Genomic DNA, 21,131 nt, shown 5'->3' with positions numbered 1-21,131 from the left:
ATTAGGTCCCCCTGTTTCCAGAGTAAGTAGAGAATTTTTAGATGGGTCTAAAACTATGTTTGATTTCCTGCAAAAACGCAAAAAATCACATCTGTGCCTGTAAATCTTGCATGCTGCTTTCTCTTAACACTTCCATTGTTAAGGAATACACTTCTTTCATCCCCACGTGGTATCCTACTAAATGTGGTACCCTACTAAAACACAGTTAAAAACAAAAAATTGCATCTACAATAGTACAATAGAAGTTGAGTTCTTTAGGATAAGCCTTAATTCTTTCCCTCTCCCCGTGGTGGGGGGAATTTCCAAAAATCCCTTCTTAGTGTGTATTCTCGTGGCGTACCCTATTAAACGTGGTCAAAAACACAAAAAACCGCATCTAAAATAGTACTGTAGAAGCCGAGTTCTTCAAAGTAAGCTATAATCCTCTTCCCTCCATGGAGGGGAATTTCGCAAACTCCCTTTTTAGTGTACGTTCTCATGACGTATCCTAACTGTGTACCAAGTTTCAACTTTCAACTCCTAACTGTTTGGGCTCTGTGCTTATTATTATTATCAACAACCCATCTAAATTATATATATAGATTGATCAGGTTAAAGAAATTTTCATGCTTTGTCCAAAAGTATTATATCTATATCTTAGTAATATTCTCTCAACATTATAAAGTTACAGTGTTTCTTGTATACTTGTTATTAATCGACCAAAAAGTATTATTGAATCTTGGTCAATACTTATGCAATGAGTGATAACATGAAAATGTAGCTTTGTGTTGTCATTGATAACATGGATGCAACTTAATATACTGTTATTTTATAAAAAAATTTTATTAATTATTCATAGCTTAGTAAAGTTGTATATTATGTCTTTTGTAGTAGAAGTCTTCACTCTATTCCAAAATAAAATAAATTTTATTTTGGAATAGAGTGAAGACTTCCAGCATTTGGGTTTGCCTTTCTTTTTCATTTTTACTTTTATTGCATTATTTAAATAATGTTTTAAAGTTGTTTATCCTCCATAAGTCGGAACGGAATGAAAATTTAATTTTCATGTATTTCTTACAATACAATTATGTAATTTTGATAAAATTTATTTTGTTAATTTCATTTTACTCAAGTTAAATAAGTGTTACAAATATATACTGACTTTTCATTCAAACTGATTGCATAATATTTTTTTTAAAGTTTTTTTTTTATATTAACAATAATGTATTCTACAATAAAGGAATATCTCTCTTCTATAATGGATGAATAACACACATGCATATGAAAAATCATCTCATAGATAAGAATTATAGTTATTTTATTAAATAAGAAAAAAGTATACCTGTTAGGGGAGTTTTTCATACAAGTAGTTCCAATTCCTGGTGAAGTTAACAAACTTTCCAAAATGTTTGGGTTTGATTGGAAATTGTTTGAACTGTGCTTTCTGCAAGTAAAATATACATGAATAGTGAGAAATCAAATAAACTCTTGTTTACAAAGAGAATTCAGAAAATATATGGTGTGATCAAAAAGGAAACTGGACTGTGTCCAGTTTAGTGATAGTGCAAAGTAGTCTTTTTGTCACCAGAGATCAATGTCTTAGACCAGTGGTTCCAAACTTTTTTGATTTTAGGTGCCCTTGCTAAATGCAGATTTTTCCAAGGCACCCTATATCAAATTCTAACAAGTATATTACACAAATTCTAACAAATACATTAAATTCTAACATTATAAAAATTTTATAACATTTTGTGGCACCCTAGGATGCTGTGGCACACTTTGAAAACCACTGTCTTAGACAACTAAACGTCAGTTTGCCAAGTGAGATAGTTTTTTTCAAACCAAAATGCTTGTTACATAACATTGTGTGTGTGTGTGTGTGTGTGTGTGTGTGTGTGTGTGTGTGTGTGTGTGTCATGCTGTGATTTGAGTTATGATTCAAGTTCATTCTCAAGCTGAAAATTGAACAAATGTTAAGTTTTGCCACAAAGAATCTTGAAATGCTTTGGGAGTCTAAGCCACAGGAAAGACTGCAATCTTCAAGACCCAAGAAGAGAAGACAAGTCAAGAGCATGACAAAAAATATGTTGATTATGTTTTTATTTTTATTATAAGGGGTTTGTGAACCAGAAATTTATTCCTTCCAGTCAGATAGTAAATTCAGATTTTTACTGCTACAGTTTGATTCGATTTAGGAGGATGGTTGTCATAAAAGACCAAAACCGTAGTACAATCTAACCTGACTCCATCATATCAATGTGTCTGCACAAACAGCCTTCAAAACATGAGCATTTTTGCCAAAAAAAATTACATGATAGGCTTCTCCCACTCTCTTTGCTCATCATATTTAGCACCTTGTGACTTATTTTTGTTCTCCAAAATGAAATTGAAGCTTGAAGTGGCATTTCAATATGGTTGAGATCCAGTCTGAATCTCAACAGGTGCTTTCAAATGTTTTAAATAGTGATTTCCAAGAAGCACTTGAAGTTTGACAGAAATAGTAGGATCATGGTATTAATGCAGGAGAGGACATCCAGATTTTAATACTTAACTAATTTGAATCTTTATAGTCAAGTCTGGTTTCTTTTTAATCACACCTCAGAACATAATTTAACATTCTATAAATGTTTCAAAATTATATGACTTAAAAAAATGCAGGACTTACCCAATAAAAGTTACATCACCAGGACCAAGCATAGATGGAGTCAATAACAACATTGGTTCAGGAGTAGCTTCAGGTTTTATGAGTGCAAATCCCATTGCTATGGCAATAAAAACACAAGGAAGGAGGATACTGGAAACAATCGCTTTCCAGTCATGAAGCGTATGATAGCATCGTTTCATTAACAGTGCTCCCAACTGTTGCAGTTTTAACTTTGCACCTGTTAACTGATAGCTTCCTCCAAGATTTAGATTTTGAGTAGACCATGGATCATTACTAATGCTTAAATCAGATAGATCTGTTGCTACATTGTTTTAAAGTTTTATTAATTTTAATTTAGTTTATTCAAATTTTATAGGTATGTTTCAAAAAAAAAAAAAAGAAGAAACTTACCTAATTTATTGGAGAATTGACAATATTTTTCAGTGTCACTTATTGATCTAGAAAGAGTTGACCTAGGTAATGGTACTGGATTAGAAATAATATTTGGAGTTGCTAGCTGAAGTTTTGTATCTTCCAAGTGACAAAGTGTAAGAAATACCTAAAGTATACAAAATAATAAATAACAGTTTCCAATTTTTACAATTTGATAAATTCTAAATAAAAAGTCTAATAAAATAACAAATAAATTTGATAAGGAAAGTACCAAGAAATTATTTATGCATACCATTATATTAATATTGTTAAGGTTGAAATTATTTTATTTGCAAGCTTTATTTATTCTACAGATATTTGAATTGAAAAATATTAATTTTTTTAATTTATCAACATGAAATCATAGTTATACTGTATACAGTACATCCAAAGGAATATATTTTTATACTCAGTGGACTGACTATTTACAATTAAAAATTGCAATACAGAGAAGAGGATAGGAATGTGTTCTAATTGTTCTGACTGTTACCAACTTCCTTCACTCTTTTCACTATGTAAACAAGAGAATAAGATGCTGGAATCAACAATTGAAGTCATTGTTAATTGCATTGTACATATCAATGTTACACAATATTTGTGTCATGGCAATGTTTCTAAATATTTTTCTTGTTGCATAATAAAAAATTGGTGGCACTGTTGACTGCGTGGGGAATCGTTGGTGATGGTGACCTTGTTTTACTCATCCCTTTTTTCAGTGCTGACCTCCTGTGAGTCAAATCAGTGTTGTCTTTTGTGCAATCATTGTTCCTTTGTCTTATAACCAGTTATGTGAATCTAATTAGCTTTCCTAATTTCTGAAAAGCAACATCTATTCTAACATAAGGGGATTAAATTGATAATGCTTAATCCATAAGTATAAAAATATGTACACATTTATCATCAATAAATTAGAGTTAAATGCATAAAAATAACTCTCCTGGAATATTGGTCAACATATGATTTTGATATTATAAAATGTGTTAAATACCAATCACTATCTGCCAATATTAACAAATTTTATTTGTGTTTTTTGTAAAAAGCTATTTTACTGCATTTCCATATTATTACATCATAATTTCAGAATAATGGTAGAAAAGATTTTCAAAGTAATGAAGTGAATAAATTTGGATTAAGTAGCAAAGCAACTGAAAGCATTATAATCTTATAATCATTCAATTACACCCATATCTCTTCATTAACTCTAAGCAAATAAGCAATCTGTTGCTAACTAAAATGTGAAATATAACTTTTAGTAAATGAAAATTTGAGCCTTTACATGATATTCTATCAAAAATAACCATAATCATTGAGCAGGAAAGATATGCAATGAGACACTGAATTTTTACAAAGTCTTGGATTATTTTAAATCTAATAAGTTAAATAAATTTTTTATTATAAATAAGTGATCTTCAAAATCCATGGAAAACAAAATAACATTGATGAATTATATGAATTTTAAAGAAATTAAAAACTCTAGAATTAATTTTATTGATATGAGGAAAAGTACAAAAACATCTTGATTTCAATAATTTTTTATCTTATATTATCAAGACACTGTAAAAAGTAGGAAGAAAACTCACCTCTTCAAGAGTAGTACTAGATAATCCGTAACTACCAAATCCAAGCTGATTAAGATTGGAATCTAAATTTGTAAAAAAACTGGAAAAGTTGTATGGCATTCCGTCAGGTGATCTTTGAGGCAAACTTAAAACGACTTCAGTTCCGTGGTCTTCCATGAGAGTAGCAGTTGGAATAATGCTTTGAACAAAATTAAGCAGTCCGTCTGTGTCAAATCCAATGGCTTTAGACAATTCAAAAGAATATAACATGTAATAATTGTCTAAAATGTCACATTATATAAGTCAAATAATTTATTTTTACCTTCTCCTTCAGAACAAGCAGAAGAAGCTCTTCCAGAATCACTATCACGATCTGTATCTGAACCTTGTCTGGATAAAGTTAATTGATAACCACAGCCAAATTTACTTTTGAGTAACAGAGGAGAGCCAGAACATAAGAGTTTTCCCTAAATAAAAAAAGACCATTCAGTGTTTATATGTATTGTGAGTATAGAACTGTACATGGCTAACTCTAAATTTTGCAATTTTTCAATAATAGGGTATTCCCATTATATTTAATATGTTCTATTTGAGACCATAAGCAGATGTAAAATGTATCAAATAATTACATAAAATGGCAAATTTTTGGTGACTGATTGCCCACCAAAATATTTGATATCTTTGGTTGGTCCAATTTTCAAATTTTTTTTACTGAAAATTATGATTTTACATTTTGCCACTTATGGTTCTATATCTGCACAACATATATATAATATGAACAAAATGTTAATTAATAATACAAATAAATCCAAATTAAATACTTATTTAATAATATTAGAATTACTTGATAAGCATTAGTAAAATCTATATATATATATATATATATATATAACCTATTGAATGCATGTCTGTCCGTCTGTGTAATGTTATGCCAAAAATGGGCACTAAAGTGCCCCTATTGTGTGTCATATTTCAAGCATTTAAATTAACAATATAAAGTTTAGTTTTTAAGATGAAGAATTGTATACATTTATATATATTAAGTGCATCAAACTTTTAAAAATTAAGCACATAAAACTTTCATATATTAAGTGCATCAAATGTGTCTCATAGGAATTTGTAATGCTGCTAGAACATCTAGAACACCCATTAGAGGGTGTCCCAGGCTACTAGTTATGTATAAAAAATAAAAAATAGCAATAAATTATACAATTTATTGCTATTTATATATTGAAACATGTCATTTGGTCACTGATATCTAATAAATAAAGAAGAAAATTTGTTAGTTTGTTCTTTATACATTTTGACATAAACAAATGCATGTAACTTTCTGGGAATCATCCTCTCATCTGGAAGGACGTCAATGACTACTTTTGGTAAAATTAACTTCTACTTCCTGCTTGTAACAAACAGACCCCTTTTTTATTCTGACCAGCCAGATGGTTATTTAATACAAAGTTACCAGTAAATGCATAAAGTGTCTTTGGGGATTTTTGAGGTTGCAGAGTTTGAATATTTGTTCATTTTTCATGGAATTTGATTGGTTGGCTGATTACAATTTCAAATTCAGCTGTGAATAGTATGTTAGAGTTAACATTAGAAAAAATTTGGATGTCTCAAATTATCTTCTTTTGCAGGTGGAAGTCAACGGCTGACTATTTTCTGTTGAAAAACACCAATTCCTGTCTATATATCAACATCCCGAAGCCTGATGTATCGATACTAATCCAAACTCTCACTGTAATTACCATATATCTCGGCAGATAAGATGATAGTTGAACCATAAAAAATGGCCCCGAAAATCTGGAGTCGTCTTATAGGACAGATACAAAAAAATTAGATTGAAATTTATATAAATTAAAACCATTATAAAAAGACAGACAAACCGTAATTATTTACTAGAAGAGAGTAGGGTATGTGCACAAAATAGAATAGCCCATAGGATGTTTTTGTAAATAGTCAAGGTCATTACCTGAATGCCCGAATTAGTGTGAATGTTTGCAAAAATCGCCAGATGCAAGAAAATAAAAATTTGTTCATTCGAAAAATTACAAATAGGACATAATTCCATATATGCTATACAGTATTATTATTCAGATAATTGCTGATCTAAACTAAATTCATAGGCCGTTGATAGTTTGGGGGTAGTCTTATAGGACAGATATATGCTAAAACTATAAAACTTTGACGAAAATTTATACATCGTCTTATCTAAAGGTCATCTTATCTGCCGAGATATACGGTAATCAGGCTATTATTAATTATAGCATGATAATAGCCCAATTAATTACAACAAGAGTTTGGATTAGTATCAATTCCTGTCTACCTGACCAATAAAATTGCACTATTCCGTGCCATCCAAGTATTGTGATAAACATGACAGTGGTAAGCTAAAATAACTAAACTCTTAATATAGTTTTCATGTTCATATTTGTTGTTCTTACTCTTTATCTAGACAATGTTAGAATGGGCATCAACCCACCCAAACACTGTTCATGATGTCAAAAGTCATTTGTTTATTTTTGTGTGTGTTTTAATATTCAATAATATAGAATTATGTTAATTAATAGGAATTTTTATTGATATTAATAGTAATTTAGAACTTTTTTTGGCTGCGTCCACTTGGTGATTCTGACTCAAATACTTCCTATACTCCTCTTTCAGGTTATGATGCCAAGGCAATGTATAAAGATGTGTTCCAATTTACATAAAAGTTGGGTGATCTTTGGTATCAATTACTTACTAAGGCCCATAAATACTTTATTCTTTTCAATAATTTAAAAATACTTACTCGATGTATAATTGCAACACGATCACTAAGAATATCTGCTTCGTCCATATGGTGAGTTGTAAGCAGAATTGTTCTTCCTTAATGAAAAAATTATTGAAATCTTTCAGTTAATTAAATTAGAATATAAATTTTAATAAAAATAAATTTTCTACTTGGAATATATTCTCAAGTATAAAATAATATTGTACAACAGAATATTCAAAGTATTTGAAACTTTTGTACCATATTAATAATATATGTATATCATGTAAGTATTTAATGCAAAATATATTCTATATTTGTTCTTTCTACATTGCTGAAATATATGCATAATAATATAATTTTTAATATTTCAGAAGAGATATGAAATAAATAATAAATTAATTAAGTAATTCATAACAGTCTGAGTTATTAATTCTTTCAAGAATTTTATCTTGAAGAGCAACATAAACAACATTATTATTATTATTACGTTTTTGTATTAAATCATTTGTAAATAAATCAACAACAACACAAAACACTGGAATGTGTTAAAAAAATTGTATTCCTAGAACCTATATCTGGTGTGATGAAAAATACAAAGGAAAAAGTTCACCACAAACATTTTCGAACTGCTGTGAGTTCTTCCTCAGATGTAAAATGGAGTAATATAATGCACTACATAAATTTTATTTTTAAAAACAGCCATATTCCACTGTCCAAATTCCTGCTACAATGGATTTCTTTAGCATCCATCACAATATCTGAATTGAATAATAGCAAATGTTATGAATTTCTTCAGAATGAATTTTTGAAAAATACAGTCTTGCTATAGAAGTGGAAGTGAGTGACTGTTTGTACAGTGTGTACTAAAATTTTTGGAAAAATCACTAATCTTACAAGCTTATTTTTAACAATATATCATTTCTTTACTTTCATCATTTTTCTGTTTTTATGTAGTAATATTTTAATATAATATGTATGGTATCATTAAAACATTTTCATTGCTGTCTCCTGCACATTAAAGAAACTCTATTAAGAATTGTACATAAATTCATTCATTACTAAAAAAAAACACTTGTTGAGGTCATTAAAGTAATTGGACTTTTTAATATTTAATATCATGCTAAAAACATGAATTGATAGGTAGACTAAGTAGGTGAGTATATAATATTCATATTTACCATATCTACATTTCATTATTAGATCCCATATATTACGTCTTGCTACTGGATCAACACTGCTTGTTGGTTCATCTAAAATGATTAACTTAGATCCACCAATGAATGCCAAAGCCACACATAAACGTCGCCGCATTCCACCAGACAGGTAGCGTGACTGTTCATTTTGCTGATTCCATAAACCCATACTTTGCAGCATACTAAATAAAAGATATATATTGTATTTAGTTTATATAATTAGTACAAAATTAATATTTTTATTTATGATGTGCTTACTCATTGATGTCTTTTTCGAGTCTTTTACCACAAAGAATTCCTTTTAGTTGAGCATAGAATTTAAGATGTTCTCTAATAGTCATTCTGATTATAAAGAATTTTATTTGTTAATAATAAAATTAAAACATATTGTTTTTACTTATTTCTAAACATCACACCTGTCAAATAAAGTATTGTACTGTGGACAATAACCAAGAAGTTTTTGGATTTCCGAAAATTCTTCTGGTATTGTTCTTCCATATACAAAAACTGCACCACTGGTAGGAGGATGCTGTCCAGTCAAAACATTACTGATCAAATAAAAATAAATGCACATTATTAATATATGAGAAATGATAATTCTTCCATTTTGTTATTTTGAACATGAAATTAAAAATTAACTGTTTACATTGTTGTTGTTTTTCCAGCTCCATTTTGTCCTAAAAGTGTTGTAATATGTCCTTCAAATAAGTCTAATGATAAACCTGCAACAGCAATTCTTTCCTTTGACTTGTTTTTATTATATATGACATACAAATTATTTAGAGATATTCCAATTTGGCCAGTTGTTCCAGATAAGTTTTCATCTTTATGTGTTACTTTCAATTGATTATCTATCAAAATAAAAATATGTGAAATAAATAGTACTTAATAATATGGATTAGAGAAACTTAAAAACTATATTAATTACCTATAAATATTGCTGGGTTCAGTGGTAGAGGATATTCAGGAGAAAATTTCTTACTTTTTTGTTTTTTATATGAATTCCAATATTTTGGCAAAATAAAGAAATACCATGGCTGTTTACGAGCTAAATTTGCTATAAAAATAAATATGAAAAATTAAATTTGGGTATCAGTAACTAGTTAATAAATTTATAAATTATTATGATGTCCAAACTAGTCTAATCATAATATTAAATTTTAAAAAATCTTTGTTTCTTAACTATCAATATGATATTGTAATAGCTTTTTATTAGTATTACAAATCATTTAGAACAGCAATCTTTTCTTTTTTATGTTTCATAGATGTAAGTACAGTTGGGTGATTGGTTAATGAACATAATCCATTCCAAGACTTTGTTTGCTGTCCGAATTGTTCATTAACCAATAATCAATTTACCATAGGTTTTTATGGGAATTTGATTAATTCATTCTGGAGACCCCAAAAAATAAAAAAATATATACTTTCTTACTATGCTTATTTATATGTAATAATAAAAATACATATATACACAATCTTGCATTTTTATTAGTCATGTTTTTTCCATTTATGAGGGTTAAAGAATCTGTCTGACATCGATTGCTTTTCTCTCTTCTTCAGGATTTTTCAGAAGTAATTATAGAGATCCCCAAGTCTATTAACCTTAACCTGGTTTGATGCCATTCTAAGACCATTGTCCTGACATCCTCCCACTGCTTCAAAAGACGTTTAAGAGCAGATATTGGCATTAATCCTCTTTTTCAGAAGAAAACATATCTTGCCGAGTTTCTTGGTGTTCTTCATTCCAGAATTCTGGCGTTCTTTTGTCATCAGATCAGTTTCCATTATGAGCTCTTCAATGTTTTTTATTTCTCAGATGTGATTTTTGTTACTCTTTTAGCTGCTTGAGTCTTCTTGATTATACAGTATCTTTCTTAGATAAGATTGAACTGCAGCCTATTGTACACCTGTTCAAGCCATACTGCCCAGCAAGATCAGACACCTTTGCTATTATACTCTCACCTTTTGAAAATAAAAACTGACACAAAACTTAACAATTGCTTGCCTGTCAGTCTCACGAATACTATAAAAGAATTGTTTCTGTATATATATATTATATATTTCAAATTTAGTTAATAATCCTTAGAAACCTATTATTTTATGAGTGCCTAAATAAAATTAATTTTTATGAAGATTAGCAGACTAATTAAATTTTTCCCAATATTTAAAACTTCCTTTGGTTAATTTGAATCATGTAACATTTGATATTGTAAAATTAAAGCTTTTAATCAGATAATGCCAGTAATGTTTTGTTAAAAGAAATATAGAAAAAAGAAATATTACCTGGCCATACATTAGAAATGTACCATCCCAGCATAAAATAGACTAAACTTCCAACAAGCATCATAACTATGGTTAAACCAAATGACATCTCATCTCTGGGATCAGGACTGGTCCAAAAATTTTGCCACTGTAATCCTACACCTTGATCTTCATATCGTGTGATATATACACAACCGTAACAGAATGATGTTGATACCATCAAGCACTGTTGATGGAAAATAATAAGAAAATTATTAGAAATAAAACTTTTTATTATAAATATTTTATTAATAATTTTATTTTTGATTACTTACAGAAAGCAATTTTCCCCATTCTGGAATTTCACCTTCCAATGTAATGATGAGTATAAAAGGTAAAAATGACAGCAGATATATGATAATACCAGTTAAAGCAGCAATAGTAGCAGTACTGAAGAAAACACTGATAAAGTAACTGTTAAACAGATAAATTATTTTGTTAAATTATAAATTAAACTGACATAAAATTATATTTAAGTGGAAAAATAAATGTACCAAAACATAATAACTGTCATAGCAAACATCATTAAAAATAAGAGGAGAATAACCCAATTAGAATGCGGAAGTATTCCTCCAATGTTTAAGATGATGACGATACAAACATTAATTGTTGCTAATATTATAAAGCCTGAAATGAACCATGCTATCCATCCTATCCACGGTCTCAATCCCATCACTTGCATAATCTAGATAATCATAAAAAATTCATAAAATAAAATTATATTTCTAACTAAAAAATAACTTTAAACAATTAAAACATTAAACAACAACACAGACTATTAAACAATTAAAAAGGACAAATTTAATAATTTAAAAATAAATTTCTCCTTACTTACAAATCATCACAGGCCGCATAATTAAACAATTGCAAGTATTTCATTACTTATTTAAGCAAGCAGAGAATTATTATTAAAAAATTCAGTATTTCAGATAATTCAAAATGATTATGAAAAGTAAATAAAATGTATCTTTTGAAATCACTCTTCTCTATTATGCTGATATTCTTTCTCACTTCTAATCGAAACAAATATATTATCATTGATATACTCTTATCTTAATTTAACTCTTACTCTTAATTTATCTTCATTGTAAAAAGGAAGCTTTGAGATAAATCTCTTAATTGTTTCTTCCAAACTTGAAATGTTATATGTTTGAAAGATATAAAATTACAAAATTTTCATAGTTAGACATTTTTAAGTTACTTCTGACAATGCTGTTGGTAAATACTACTGTATTTATGAATAATTTATCCTTCTCTCAATATTAAATAGAAAATTATATTTAATTACATTGTTGTTATCAAGATATAAAATTTTTTTGTTCAAAATTAATTTTTTATAATTTATTTAATAATTTAATGTAAATTTTTAAAATATTTTATTTATCATTATTCCTCATTTTTCTACTGATGTCTTTACATTCTTAATAATTACATAGTTATTATTAGAAATATTAATACAACGACAGACAGAAAAAGTAAAGACAAAGGTTTTTTGTGAATGTTCTGTATTTTTACAATTTATATTTATATTTATTAAATAGTTATTATTATTATTATGTTGGGTTAAGTTAGATATACTCGGTTAACACCGGTGGCTAAGTACTATGCCGGACCAAAGTCAAGGCATAGTAACCAAAACAGAAATTAAAGAAGTGTATCAGTGTGTGTGTCTGTATTCAGGAATTTTCTCACAATATGACATGTATTCAATATAGTGGCCTTCTGTAGAGTGATATATGTATTTCTATTCAATTCTAATGTGCCCAGGCTTTTTTGTAGTGTGTGTGGTATGACACCTGTAGAGGAGAGAACAACAGGTACAATAAGCACCCTATCCATCCTCCACAGATGCCTTATTTCCTGGGCGAGTTCTGTGTACTTGCTAATTTTTTCAGTGCATGCGTTTTGTATATTGTGAGTGTTTGGAATGGATATGTCTATAATGTATGTGATTTTATTGTGTTTGTCAATGAGTGTGATGTCTGGTCTGTTGTGGTAAATTGTTTTATCTGTGATTATGGCTCTGTTGTAGTACATTTTGTGCGTGTTGTTTTCCAATACTGTCTGTGGAATGTATTTGTAGTATGGTTCGTGGATGTCTACTAATTTGTGTTTCTTTGCAAGCTCTTGGTGTATTATATTTGCTACTTAGTTATGTCTGTGTAAATAATCTGTCTGTGCCAAGAGCTTGCAACCAGAGGTGATGTGTTGTATAGTTTCTGGCATGATGTGACATTTTCTGCATGTGTCATTTGTGAGTGTTGCATCTTTGAGTATGTGTTTTCTGTAGTTTTTAGTATTTATGACCTGATCCTGTATGGCAATCATGAATCCTTCCGTCTCCCCAAAGAGGCATCCCTGAGCTAACCAGCTGTTTGACGCAGTTTTGTCAACAAAATCCTGGGCCAGATCGTAAAGATGCCTGCCATGGAGTGCCTTTATTATTATTATTATTATTATTATTATTGATCAAAAACTTTGAGTCTTTTTGCTTTATTCAGTTTAGCCTCACAGAATAAAGTCTAAAAATTTGTCTTTAAATTTAAAAGCTATGAAATTATTGACTGAATACAGTATTATTCATTATATTTCTTAAATAATGTAATTTATTTTTAAGTATACAAAACTAACAAAGCAGTAACAGACTTTATTCACAAATGTCTATTTTATTAAGTTTGAAACATTTTTGGGACATAAAATATTCAAAACTGTACAAAATATTATAATATAAGAGAATAATTTGCTAAATTCAGAATATAAAAACATCTTCCATCTTTAACAATAATATACGATATCAGATATAAACATTCTGCAATAAAACTACTTATTAACTACTTATTATTTTTTACCAAACTAATTTTTAAGTAGTTCAAGAACATTTTTGTAATAATTAAAATTTTGAGTACAGGTAAATATTTAAAAATGATAGTATGTGAATCATTCATGTTTTATGTTTGAAGTAAACTTTTTCTAATTTCTATTATACATATAATTTGTTATTAATTAGCTGAGTGATGCATTATTTATAGTTTGCTTTATAATATATCTAATAATTATTAATAATATTATTAGATATTGACTAATTTAGAATTCTAACCAAAATACTAAACAGAATTTATTTTGTCCATTTAAACTTAATTATGAATCAAAATAATTTTTAAAAATATGCTGAAATAAATGTAAAAGCAATTTAGAACAGTTCAGTCTTCTCTAGATTATGTTTAAAGTTTGTAATTATATGAAAAAATTTAAAATGTAATCAAATTATTTCTAAAAGTATAAAATTTCTGAAATACCTCTTCAAGATGTAGTTCTCTTTCCAAAACTCTTTCTCGAACTAAAAAGGCTATGAGAAAAATCCAAGCCACAGTCATAATTACTGGAAGAGTTGCTTTTAAGAAATGCCCAAATCTAGGAATAAATAAATAAAACTTTTAAGATATTATATTTTTAAAATATTTGTTAACATTTTTTTCAGTTTATTCATTAGCAGTTCATATACAGTAGAGAATTTTGATTTTAAGTTCAAAATTATCTTTTAATTTTTATAAAAGAAACATTATGATACTTAAATTTAGAAAATATTCTTAAAAAATTCCATAAATAATGTTAACAATATATATAATTCAGGTAAATAATTCATTACATATATTTTATTCAAATTATTCACTTTATATTGAGTCAAACAAAAACAAATATGATTTAAATCTTTTTAAATATATAAATCACATTTGCTAGTATTTGAAAAACTAATTTTATGTTATTCTATTTTATTGACACATCATTAAACATGAGAATCTGGGTTTTTATCCTAAATGCCCTGTATTGTTTTATATGATAAATAATTTTCATCACATGTTCATGTTTCTATTACATTATTTTACTATCAGGTCTTTACTTATATCTTTACTTTTAAAAAATTGTTCTATTCAAATCTTCCTACATCTAATTCACATTCATGCAGTTGCATGAATCTATAAAAATGCTAGGTGTCTAAAAGATTTACTACACATTGAATCTTTTAAATATTATAGTTATATTAAAAATAAATTCCATCAATTACAGGAACAACTATAAATTATATTACAGCTAGTGAGACTCATTTCTTGAATTCTTTTATAAATTTTGCTGTCATTGATTTTTGCTTGTCATAAAACAAGAATCAATGTTTCATCAAACCTTAATTAGACTTAAAGCAATGAACTTTAATTTATTCTAAATACAGTAGAGCATGCATTATCCAAAACAATTCAGAACTGGGGTTGTTCAGATAATCGATTTTTCGGATAACCGATTATATACAAAAAATATATTAACCTATCCCATGTTGAAATTCATTCAAATCCTGGTGTGTCCTTAAGTACCCTCTCATGGTCGTGCCAATGCTGCCAGTTAAAACACACACACCAACAAAAATAATATTGGAGTATTGGAGTAGCCCAAGACAGCCAAATATTGTAGCACCACAGCACTAGCAGAAATTTAAATTTGCTGACTGGAACGCTTTCAGTTAACCGATGTTTCGATTGGTTGATATTCAGATAATCAATGCTCTACTGTATTAAGAAAATATCTAGTGTTGTCTTGCACTTACTCATCTTTTTCATAGCATGGATAGGGAAACTGTTGCATATAAGATGATGCAGATATACTCATATTGTAATCTGTTTGTATAATAGTGATTGCTTGATCTACTAACTCTTGCAATTGTATGAATCCACGAAAATACCTAAGCTCATCTAAAAAGTTATCTCTTGGACCTGGTTTCCAAAATCTGTAAATAAAAAAATATTTTTTTTTTTAGGTTTAACTTATCATTGAATTGTCAATTAATATATAATTAAAATTTTTGTAAAACTTACTTATCACGAATTTTGCGTGTAGATGGTATATTATCTATATCCATTCTTAGTTTATATTTTATATGTGATGGCAAATGACTTGTATTCTCAACATCCCTTTTTTCTCTAGTTTCATTCATATTTAAAAATACAATAGCTAAAACATTAAAAAATATAAATAAATATTTTTACAGAATATAAAATTAAAACTATACAATAAATTAAAATAAAAGAAAGCAATACCAGCAATAAATTCTCTTCTTTCGTGCAAAATTGATGCTGCTTTTTCTAGTTCAAGTTCATTATCAAATCCAACAAATCTATTAAGTTCAAAACACTGTGACATATTTCCAACCAGTTGTACTAAGTCAAGAAGTCCGCTTACGTTACTGATTTGATTTCTAAGTGAAGCGATATTAAATCCTTTTAATATATTGCTAGCATCATCACCAATAACCTGAGAAATCAGAGGCTGAACTGCATCTGATTGAATCAGTTTCTGCAAAATATAGAAAACAAAAAATTAAATATTTCAAAATTACAAATGTACAATTGATTAAATGTTATTAATATTTTCTAACTTTCATTTTCTCAAATTTATATTCATATTTTTGCAAATATTGTAGTCCACTTGTTCCTTCTCCCCAAGCATGTAATATATCTATAAATTTTGCAATAGAATTAAAGGTTCTGTTTAGCTGTAAAAAAAAAATCAAAAATTATAGATTTTAGCAAGTTTCCCAATTTTAAATTATTAATTGTTTTATAAATCCTACCTCTTTCATAATTAACTGAGTTTTTATATTGTTGGGAGAAAATAAAATTTTTCCTCGTAAAATTGGCTTAAAGAAACCCCAAACAATAGGGCCTCCTACCATATTCATAACTTGCTCATATCCATGTTGACAGAAAACACCTTTAAAATAAAGAAGAGAATGCAACAGAACTGCCAAAAAAGTTTCTGTTTTATGGATTTTTTATTGCTTTTTTAAACTTAGTTAATTTTATTACATTTTACTATTTAAAAATTGTTCCTTCTATAAAAAAAATCTTAAACTTTTCAATTTCAAACTCATGATGCATCTTAGAATTGTGGAAATATGGTATTATGTGATTTTTATTAAAATGAAATAAAAAAATCATACTTGGTAGTTCTTCCAAATCTCTTTTATCCAGTTGAGGTGCACTATGAGAAACTTGCAAGACATTAAACTCATCTTGAAGTGTTTTCAGAGCCTTACCGCATAAAATTTTTCCAGATGCTTTCAAAGCCTGAGGTGCTAAAATATATTGTATATTAATGACAACTGTTTACTAATTTAAAATTAAGTATAAATCATAAATGAATCTTTATTAATTGAAAAAACAGATTAAAAACAGCTAATAAGATATAAAATTATTTATATCCTATTCAAGAAAATGGAAATTTTAAAGTATTATGGTACAAAATGCTCACTTCCCAAAACACGAATGCCATCATTTGTAACATTTAGCTGCATTAAATGTTCTCTAAATTCGGGATCCAATGATTTCGTTAATTCTGAAATGTGCTGTTTTATTTTTGGTATTATGGAGGGTGCCAATTTAAGTATATTGATTGTATTTACAGCTTCATCCCAATTTAAACCTGCTCTTTGAATTAAATCTTCAATTCCCAACTTTGCAAACTGAAAAATGCCAATTTATGGTTATTAATATAGTTTTAAAAAATCTTAAACACAAATATAAAAATAGGTCTCTTTTTACATTTCCAATGATGCGTGATAATGCGAGTTCTCTAAGCAGTATAGTCGATGCTTTAACAGCTTGAGATGCAGAAATGTTGCACAGTGTTGCACTTATTTCCTCAATAGTAATATTTGAATTTTCAACATTTAATAATTGTTTCAATTCAGCTGGATTGCAAAAAATTTCTTTAGCAGTTGTTGGATTTTCATTTGCTAAAAGCTATAAAATTATTTTTTTTTTAAATTAAATTTATTCCTGTGCTCGAACAATAAATAAATATATTTATTCTAATAAATTTTACCGTAGTTAAGTCTAGATTGGCATTAATAACAGATTCTGCAGCATCATCATCAATTGCCAGATCTTTTTTTAACAGTTTCTTTAATGCATTTGGATCAGAGAAAAGGTCTTGAACACGGTCTATTCAAAATATGAAATTCAAATTAATAAAAAAAGTTTATTGAGGTGATTTAACATCAACAAATATTTTATAAACTTACATTTTATATCAAATAAATGAAGGCCTTGCAAAGATTTTAAACCTTGAATTCCTTTCAATATTATTTTCATATCATTTAATACTGGACTTCCTTCAAATACTGGTTCCAAAGAGTTTATCAAACCTCGTAGACTATAAATTAAATTATATTTTTTAATTAATGTTAGTAATTAGGTTTGTAAAAATTTTTAAAAATTTACTGCATTTAACTTTGAAATTTTTCTAAGTTTATAATATATGGATACAAAAAAAGCTGAAATAGCTTATAAGCAAAAGACTCCAGCTTTCTCAGAAATTTCAATCTTCAATATAATCTACATTTATTACTATCATAATAAATAATCATATAAAAAGTTTTAATATAATATTCTTTTCCCAAATGAAACATTAAGAGTAATTTACAAATTATTTTAATTTAATTAGAATTTTAATATATTTATTAAATAACAAATATGTTTTTTTTTTTATTTTAAGATATCAAAGATGTGTACAGTCCTGGTAGCATAGCATCATGGGCACTACCCCTACACACAATTTCAGAAGAGATCAATAATTTACTATAAAGACTACCAAAATTATTTCTTTATCCTCCAATTATATTGAATTTTTAACATTATGGACTTGGAATACTAAAAAATCAAATACCAATTGTCTCTCAGAATGGAATGGACAGACAAGAATTTTGAAGTTAATGAAATTTTGAGTTACAGAAATTACCATTACTGTAATGAGATTGATTGCATTATTTTTATTGCAATATTTACAGACTTAAGTATATTACTGATATTACTTTTTAGATTTGTATATATATATATATTAAATATCAGAATATTTATACTATTAGTAAAAGATGTCAATAATCCATTGTTTCTGCTTGATCGCCTCAGAAAAATTTTGTTTTGTGTGTGACATAGCTACTAAAAAGCCATTTTGAAAATTTAAAGAGTGCTGTTTGTAAAATTGATAATTGTTAAATGTGAAGTAATCAAAGTTGTATTTTGTGTCATGACTTTGGAAGCACTAAGACACTAGCATGTCAAGTAACTAAATATTTCTTCAAATGTATGTAATTAAACATTTAAGACAAACTTAAAATAAAACCAAAGTGATTTTAATGTGACTCCTTTAAAACGCAACAGAGAGTACATATTGAAATAAATTTCCTAGAATCCTAGATTTTGGGTTATCAAAACATGCTTTCAAAACAGTTTTGATATATATACATGAACAATGCATTGAGTTTGAGTTAAAATGGAGTGAAAATAAAATTTGACTTAACAAAGTTTGATATATCAAGAGTCAACTGTAAAGTTTCTCAAAAAGGATTTCCTGAAAATTTATAAAATTCCAGTTATGATAATTAATTAAACATCAAATTCATTTACATAATAATCACAATGTAACCTATAACCTGTCATGCCATATTAGAAATGCAAGGCAGATATAATTTTAAACAGGATTGTAATGATTTCTTTTGTTATTGTCATCTTGTAAAAAAAAGCAATTACAATCTATTTTGATTCAATATTTTTCCAATTACCATCTAATGAAATTCTCAGTACAAAATATAATTATTTAATGAAAAAATTCATTGTAATCACTTATAATAAATATGTAAATAATTGTAAATATGGTATGAGAGAATATAAATATGTCAATATAATAACTAACTATTTTGCAAAGCATATTTCAAGTTGATAGAATCATATTCCTTCATGTACTGTGATTATGAAATTCAAAATAAAATCATTTATGTTTTTGTTCTAGTTTTTAGGAAGTTGTATCTGGAATTTCTTATCATTTCTGAAAGACATTATTAAAAAATTGGTAAGAATAACAGAAAACAGAAGAACAAATAATTTATGTAATAATTGTCTATAGTTTTCCAGTATAATTATGCATTTGGTAATATGGAAGATATTTTGAGATCTTTTGCAGAAAGCAAATTTATATTGCATTACTCAATCCTGTACTAGCTTACAAATATTTAGCCTACTATTTGTTTATACTGTAAATGCATAACATTTTTACCTTATTATCAAAGACATTGTTTTCAATATAATTTCACACTTCTTCCCTTTTTTAATCATATCTGTTTTCTTTTAGCTTATTCCATCATTTAATAAAATTGCTCAATGACTTATCAATCATCCTTTTTAGAAATAAAAGCAAAAAGTTTGGCATATTTTTCTTAAAACAAAATCTTTTAAAAGATTTGTCTTGAAAATTGGATTTCCATTCATTGATTAAAATAATTTTAAATTTAAAAGTTATAAAAAAAATAGAAAATATTATTTGGATTGTTCTTTATTATAAGATATTCTTTGATTTAAACTCAAACATAATAGTAAATGTAGCATTAAAAAGTTTCCTATGAAGTATTGTTACATAAACTTTATAAATTATTTTAAATTCCTTACTATTTAACTAGTAGTTATGTTTTCTATGTTCAATTTTTAATAGTATATTATTAAGTTTGTATTCAACAATAAAAAATGGTAGTATGGAAAAATATTTTATCAATTAATAAACTTAAAAATTTTATTAGTACTTTGTCTTATTGATGATAAACTTTAGATTTCATCATGAAATGTCATGCAAAAATGAAAATTATTATTAATATGAATTCAGATTCTTTAATTTTAATAGGATTAGAGTTCCAAAATTTTTTTACCTGTTAAGTAATTTTTCAACAGTGTTTTCATTGATAACTTTTGCAAATGCAGAAAACAAATCTGCAGCTAAACCAGATGTTAATCTGCTTCCGGTATCAATTAAGTTAAACAGATTATCAAGTGTAGACTGTGCATTCATGACTAGATGTTCTAACCATTTTCCACTCAAGAAATATTCTTTTTGTAATAATGGTAACTAAAACAAAAAATTTAAATATTTTATATTAATTTCATTATCTTTTATAAATTTATTTTAAAATTTCATATACTAAACAATAGATATTGCATTTTTACAATCTAATTGGCTCTTTGATAATCTTTTAATAATTAAATGAACCATCATAAACTAAATTTGAATTTTCATGAGTTTATCATTTTTTAAATTGAAAGTCTAGTCTAATTTTGGAAATAAACATTGAACTATATAATATGATACTGAAACAGCAAATAAAAAAAATATGGCACTTAAATGTAGCATTTATACAATCATAACAGAAAATATATACCAATCATATAAATAGGATG

General features: G+C 27.3%; 1 protein-coding gene across 1 annotated transcript in view; it reads right to left on the bottom strand.

Annotated features, from left to right (window-relative positions):
* The window catches only part of LOC136978856 (uncharacterized), a 131,460-nt gene that overhangs the window by 18,295 nt on the left and 92,034 nt on the right, over positions 1-21,131 (bottom strand). The window contains 26 exon segments of the mRNA XM_067274676.1: positions 1,322-1,423; positions 2,645-2,945; positions 3,035-3,182; positions 4,636-4,856; positions 4,937-5,081; positions 7,406-7,482; positions 8,548-8,744; positions 8,821-8,904; positions 8,979-9,110; positions 9,209-9,413; positions 9,491-9,619; positions 10,846-11,050; positions 11,139-11,277; positions 11,358-11,548; positions 14,160-14,274; positions 15,458-15,637; positions 15,726-15,861; positions 15,948-16,203; positions 16,286-16,402; positions 16,481-16,620; positions 16,850-16,984; positions 17,161-17,371; positions 17,451-17,651; positions 17,734-17,852; positions 17,933-18,063; positions 20,606-20,802. Of these exon segments, the coding sequence (XP_067130777.1) occupies positions 1,322-1,423; positions 2,645-2,945; positions 3,035-3,182; positions 4,636-4,856; positions 4,937-5,081; positions 7,406-7,482; positions 8,548-8,744; positions 8,821-8,904; positions 8,979-9,110; positions 9,209-9,413; positions 9,491-9,619; positions 10,846-11,050; positions 11,139-11,277; positions 11,358-11,548; positions 14,160-14,274; positions 15,458-15,637; positions 15,726-15,861; positions 15,948-16,203; positions 16,286-16,402; positions 16,481-16,620; positions 16,850-16,984; positions 17,161-17,371; positions 17,451-17,651; positions 17,734-17,852; positions 17,933-18,063; positions 20,606-20,802 (4,214 nt within the window).

This window comes from Centruroides vittatus, unplaced genomic scaffold, assembly GCF_030686945.1.
Source record: "Centruroides vittatus isolate TY-2023 unplaced genomic scaffold, ASM3068694v2 contig_559, whole genome shotgun sequence".
NCBI lineage: Eukaryota > Metazoa > Arthropoda > Arachnida > Scorpiones > Buthidae > Centruroides > Centruroides vittatus.
This window is presented reverse-complemented; position numbering and strand designations above follow the sequence as displayed.